The 6,822-nt window shown below is 40.4% G+C and overlaps 1 protein-coding gene across 1 annotated transcript; it reads left to right on the top strand.

Annotated features, from left to right (window-relative positions):
- The first annotated feature begins 481 nt into the window (after positions 1 to 481).
- Positions 482 to 2,274, top strand: LOC145087455 (ATP synthase gamma chain, chloroplastic-like). Its single transcript, XM_079025439.1, has one exon. It carries the CDS (start codon positions 976 to 978, stop codon positions 2,092 to 2,094), a length of 1,119 nt encoding a protein of 372 aa, XP_078881565.1. The 5' UTR covers positions 482 to 975; the 3' UTR covers positions 2,095 to 2,274.
- Positions 2,275 to 6,822: the final 4,548 nt, after the last annotated feature.

Here is a 6,822-nt window from a genome sequence, read left to right as displayed (position 1 = left end):
TCACAAAACCGGATCGGATCCTATAACTGTTACGATGATATTTTTAACATATCATTGTAAAATGGTTAGATTAGTCAATTTCCTTATACCAAATTTACAGTTTAGTGTAAAAAATATAGGAAAATTGTTAAAAAAGTCTCGATACTTTTGAAAAACTCACTTTAGTAAAAAAAAAAACTGAACATAAAAGTTTTAGTTATATTATTTAGAAAAGTCCTAATACTTTTGGAAAACTTTCACTTTAGTCAAAAAAAAAAAAAAAAAAAACAACTGAACATAAAAGTCTCAATTATTTTATTTTGGCTCAAATTAACAAAAAAAAAAAAAAATCATTTTTTTTTATTTTTTATTTTAACAATGACTTGTTATAGTGTAAAATCAAATATCCAGCTATCTGTTCAGAATTTCTCTTTTTGACTAAAATAAAATTTTTCCAAAAATATAACACCCATTAAGATAGAAAGAATTCCCTTATTACCCTCATCTTTATCTTTTCTTATTTATTGCCGCCTCCGTCTTTCTCCCAGATTAACCTTCATCAGCCACCTCGCACTGTCGCCGTCGTCCTTACCGGAAGCCACCGTCTTCATCGTCGCTGTCTTCCCCAAAGCAGACAACCTTGCCATCTTCACACTTCGACTTCAGAGGTTAGATCTAAAACCAGAGTAAACTATAAGTGTAAATGAGAGGTTTTGTATCAGCTTCGGCGTGGTGCTGCTGGAACCGGTAACTGGAACAGAACCACACGAAGGAGATGGGGTTCTTCAGAGATGGGCATGATGGAATTATAGGGCAGGGATTCTTCCGAGATGTGGTAATCGAATTCTCGCTTTTCAATCAGACGATTTTTGCTTTATCTTGATTTGGTGTATTTGTTGAAGTTGTTTCTTTTAAAAGGTTACCAAACAACACTGTATCTCCTAACCCTATCAAACGCAATTCCTCTTAAACCTTAGCAAGATTGATTCAAAACCAATGTCCCAACTTAAGCCCTCATCGTCATGTATATCTTCCAATTACCAGATTCACAATTCCTCTCATTTATTTCTTCAACATCATTGGAAGCTATTTCAATCCAATATCTCTCACCCTTCAAGATTATCACATTTCCCTTCAATCAACTGCAATCTTCGGGACATCCGCCAACGTATCGCCACCGTGAAAAACGCACAGAAAATAACAGAAGCAATGAAACTCGTAGCAGCAGCAAAGGTCCGAAGAGCCCAAGAAGCAGTTGTTAATGGCCGACCGTTCTCCGAAGCACTTATCGATGTTATCTATAGCATCAACCAACAGTGCCAATTGGAAGATGTTGACATACCTTTAACAGACGTTAGACCTGTAAAAAAAGTCGCCCTTGTTGTAATAACAGGAGAAAGAGGTCTCTGTGGGGGTTTTAACAATATTATTCTTCGAAAAGCTGAAACCCGAATTGCTGAATTGAAGAATCTCGGACTTGATTACACTGTTATTAGTGTTGGGAAGAAGGGGAATTCGTATTTCTTAAGAAGACCTAGTGTTTCAGTTGATAGGTTCATTGAAGGAGAGGGTTTTCCGAGTGTAAAAGACTCTCAGGTTATTGCAGATGATGTGTTTTCCTTGTTTGTAAGTGAAGAGGTTGATAAAGTGGAACTTCTGTATACAAAATTCGTTTCTTTGGTGAAATCTAATCCTGTGATTCAAACATTGCTTCCTTTGTCTGCTAAAGGAGAAGTTGTAGACGGAAATGGTAATTGTGTTGATGCAAGTGAAGATGAGTTTTTTAGATTGACTACAAAAGAGGGGAAATTAGCAGTGGAGAGGGATAAATTGATGAGAAAAAAGGAGGGGTTTTTACCGAATATGGAGTTTGAACAAGACCCTGCTCAGATTCTTGATGCATTGATGCCTCTTTATTTGAACAATCAGATATTGAGGGCGTTACAGGAGTCAATAGCAAGTGAGCTTGCTTCCAGGATGAATGCAATGAGTAATGCTACTGATAATGCGCTTGAGTTGCAGAAGGATCTTTCAAATGCTTATAATCGTCAAAGGCAGACTAAGATTACCAATGAAATACTGGAGATTGTTGCTGGAGCTGAAGCACTTTTATAGTCTCTAATTGAATCAAGAATTATATTGTTTAGAATCCATAAAGATGTTACTGTGGTTTGGAGTTGAAATGTAATTTAATTCTCAGTTTGCTACAATTGTATATGCAGCAGAGCTAAACATAAACATTGTGATTGTTCAAATCTTCATTGTCAAAATCAAGCTAATCTGAATTCAAAGGTATGTATTTCTTTCTTTCCTCAGTTTGTTTTCTTTATATAATTGATTGATTGGAATAGTCTCCATTTGGTAGTTTAACGTGCATGCTAGATAAGTGTTTGATAAAATGCCAAAATGAAGTTTTCTGTAGGTGTAAACCTTTAGCTACCCACAACCACAACCAAAATGAAGTTTTCTGTAGGTGTAAACCTTTACAAACATGTTGCTATTGTAAATAACTAAATAAAAATTTGTATTGTTGCTATTTTTCTACAGCCTATCATATCCAACAGTTTTTTATTAAGCGGAAATCTGTAAATTTTAGAGAAAATGAAAACACAACTAAAATGAAGGAATGCATAAATAAAATGGTCATTTGATCTATTATACAAACGAACACCTGTTTCGTATCTCATAGCATTGGAAATCATTTTGTGCTGCGGATTCACTTTTTGAATTGTTCCCACCAGTAAAAAACTTTCAATGGAGAATTATGAATTCGAACACATCACTGAAATCGTCCTTGTGGGTTGTTGAAATTTTGCGGTTGGTCCCTAAGTTTTTTTTTTGGCACTCAGACAGTCCACGTTTGATTTTATTGCGTTTTTTGTCCCTGACCAATTTGAAATGACCACTTTGCCCATTCAGATTTTTATTTTTATTTAGTTTTGTTATTGGTTTATATTTTTTTAATAAAACAAATTAAAATGGTATCTTGCATAACCATTCCAACTATAGTCATCTTCTAAACCTTCCCACCATAGAAAACACTAAACGCTCTAGACCACCATTTTCTCCCCTTCGTCGGACCGCCGCCAGAAAGACTACATTTGTCCACTTCTCCTCCTCCTACCACAGGAAAACAATCACCCGTAGGACACTTCTCCTCCTCTCATCAATACCTCTGACCTTAACCTAAAACACGAATCCAAGATCTCTCCTTCATTTTTCTTCCTGTCCATTGGGTCCATTATCAGATCCGAGGAGAAAGAACTCCGACTAGACCAAAACTCTGGAGAAACACCACATGCCACCTCCATCTCCGATTTGAAGCCAAAACCGCTACAGTGCCCTAAAGCCAACTCCAACACCATTGTGTCCACATCTGCTACCACCGTCGGCACCTTGAAGCCACCACCACTTTCATTGACCGTCGCCAGATGTAGTTCTAGAAGGAAAAAACAAGTAGATTTGGCGAAGAGGGAAAGAAGATGGAGCAGAAAGAACCGATGATGGAGGCTACATCGGTTTACAGTGAAAGAACGAAGTAGAGAGAACTGGAGATGGCAGCTGCAAACGTTTCCGACGAGAGGTCGTGGTAGAGAGAATTGGTTGATGGCGACGTTTTGGTGTTTCCGGTAGCGATCCGTTGGTTTCGACGACGACTGACTGCAGAGATATGGTGGTTCTGATTTCTGAAGGTGATTGTGGTTCCAATGGTGGGGTTTGGTTTGTAAAGCACATTCTTTAACTCACGAGAGAGAGTGAGAAATAAGGAAGATGAGAGAGTGAGAAGATTAGGGTGTGATTGGGTAGAGAGTGGGACCTATATTAGTTATTTAATTTATTATTTATAATTAATAAATAATAAAAAAAGAAAAAAAAATACAAAGGGCAATATAGTTTTTTCATTTCTACGAGGAACGAAAAACGCAATAAAATCAAACGTTAAGGATCGTTTGAGTGCAAAAAACAACTTAGGGACCAAACACAAAATTTCAGCAAACCATAAGGATTTAAGTAATTTGTTTTATGAATTTTACAATAGAACAAATTACCGTCCTTGTGGTTTAGTTAAAACTGCATGTTTGGTCCCCAACTTTTATTTTGCACTCGGACCATCCGTAGTTTCCTTTTGGTACGTTTTTCGCCCCTACTAAACATAAATAGACTATTATATACCCTTATCAGATTTTATTTATATTTAAAAAAATATTAAAGATTATTTCATAAAAGTATTTTAGCAATTATTAAAAAAGTTGGGTCTCATACGTCCCCACCACTCCGACTCCACCCCCCTCCCCCCCCCCCCCCCCCCCCCCCCCCGGTCTACCCCTTCCCCTTTACAATTCAAGCCATAAATCTTTCCTCCTGAACTCCACCTTGAAGCAACGATCTTCACCTCAACTCCCCATTGGAGCCATCTCCTCCCGAAAGTCACAATCACCATCAGCTATGCCTCCGGAAGAGTGCAACCCTAACACCTTCGAAAATTTGCAATTGTAATGTAACAACGTAAATTTTCAAAACAATTTTTCATTTCTTTAAAACATAATTTCATTTAAGACAAACCATAAAATCCAATGTAAAATGGTCATAATACAAAACATATCAAATCCCAAGATCAAACATATCAAATCAGCCTGTGTGTGCGTGTGTGTACGAGTCATGTCGGCGCCTTTCCACGGTCCTCGCTAGTACCTGAAACACATTACCCATAAACACTGTAAGCAAGAAGCTTAGTGAGTTCTCCAATATACCACTTACACACATACGCCTTTCCAGGCCATACTCCACACGACCTTCCGGTCCATGTGTCTCAGGGGACTTCCGTCCCAACCCGGTAAACCTTTCGGTCCTACCCGTGTCGACCTTCTGGTCCACATCATAATGCTTTCCGGCCCATATCATAACGCTTTCTGGCCCATATCAAGCATAGCATCCATATCACATACATAGTGCATACACATCAGACAACTCATAGCATACCAGACCTTTCGGTCACACATAGGTACCCTTCCAGGTAGAGTATAGTGAGAAGACTCACCTCGAACGATGTCTAGTATCTCACGTGCTTGATATCTCTGAATCTCGAAACAACGACCTAGCCTCGCCTAATCACAACAAGTAATCATTCCAAATCATTAACAACTCTCAAGGCTATACTACAACCCTTTCCACAATCCCACAGAAGGGTAAAAGACCATTTTACCCCTCCCTGACTCAAAAGTCCACATCTTGACCAAAACCCTAAAAGTCAACAGCAAGCAGTACCCGGGGCGTACCAGCTTCTGTACGCAGGGCGTACCCTTGCACTCCAGAAACGGGGAACGCGACCCCCTACGCGGCGCGTACTGGGATTACGCCTAGCGTAAATCCCAGTTTCTTACTTCCTTCATTTTAGTGTCTTAAACGATTAAGACATAATCTCACATTCCGGATCTGGCCATTCTAATACCTCTTAATCCATAAAGTCGAAACCTTTAAGCCTTTGCATCGCTATAAAGGTTCCCACACCTTCTAACACCTTTCCTTTCTCCTCAAAAAGTCTAGATCTCATGCATGGCTCAACATATACGTCCAAGATTGCATTTTTATGAACATACAACTCATATAGTCCTGAAATATGATAGATCTAGGCCAATGGAGACTATTTGCTCATAAAGTCTCCATCTTGGGACCAAAAACCCTAGAATTTGGTCCAAGAAGCACACAACACAAATAACAAGGCAAGTTCTGAACTTTATACCTCAGGAAGAAGCTCCAACACTTGTAGACCTCAGATCTACTCTTGTCCACCAACTTCTAGCTCCAACAATGGCCTCCTCTTCTCTTTAACCACCTTTAAATGGCACTTGAAGCTTAGAACACTCACACACAAGTTAAGGATGAAGGGAGTACTCTCTTAGGGTTCCTTTCTGTGAGATGGTGGCTGAAAGACAAGGCCATCTCATTTCTTTTATAGCCCTCAAGCCATATTAGGGTTTTGCATCTGGGCCGGTTACGCCCGATGTAACCTTAGGTACGCCGAGCGTACCCGGATGAATCCGCGTACAAAATAAGCGCGCGAGTACGCGCAGCGTACTCCTTAGGACGCCCAGCGTACTCACAAGCTTAGCATTTATAAAGGGACCTAACATGACAACTTGAAAAGAAGAAGGGTTTAAATGGTTGGACCTGAATTTCGGGATGTTACAATTCTCCCCCACTAGAACCAGACTTCGCCCTCAAAGTCTTATACCGAAAACCGGATGCTGCTCCCGCATCTTTGACTCTAACTCCCACGTCAGCTCGGACCCCTTCCGATGCTGCCACTGAACCTGCACCAATGTTACCTCCTTGTTCCTCAGAACCTTGACCTTCCGATCCCGAATCGCAATTGGTCTCTCAGCATAATTCAGGCCCGCATCCACTCGAATATCCTCCAGCGGTACTACCGCCGACTCGTCGGCTATACACTTCCTCAACTCAGACACGTGGAAGGTATCATGAATCTGGCTCAACTCCGCAGGTAGCTCCAATCGATATGCTACTCTGCCTACCCTCGCAATCACTCTAAACGACCCAATATACTGGGGCCCCAGCTTGCCCCTCGAATAACTCCTTTCCAAGGAGACACCTTCAGGAGTACAAAATCCCCAATATGAAACTCGAGCTCGGATCTTCGCCTATCTGTATAACTTTTCTGGCGACTCTGAGCGGTCAACAACCTCTGTCTGACCTGTTGTATCTGCTCTGTTGTCCGAAGCACTATCTCCGTACTACACATCACACGTTGCCCTACTTCACCCCAACAAATGGGGGTCCGACACCTCCTCCCATACAACAACTCAAAGGGTGGCATACCAATGC

The sequence above is a fragment of the Lactuca serriola genome, chromosome 1 (assembly GCF_051521515.1).
Source record: "Lactuca serriola cultivar US96UC23 chromosome 1, Lser_US96UC23_V15, whole genome shotgun sequence".
Taxonomy (NCBI): domain Eukaryota; kingdom Viridiplantae; phylum Streptophyta; class Magnoliopsida; order Asterales; family Asteraceae; genus Lactuca; species Lactuca serriola.
Note: the sequence above shows the minus strand (reverse complement) of the source record. Positions and strands in the feature narration are given on the sequence as shown.

Coding starts and splice junctions, on each gene's coding strand:
- LOC145087455 (XM_079025439.1), top strand. CDS start 976: ATGTCCCAACTTAAGCCCTCATCGTCATGTATATCTTCCAATTACCAG.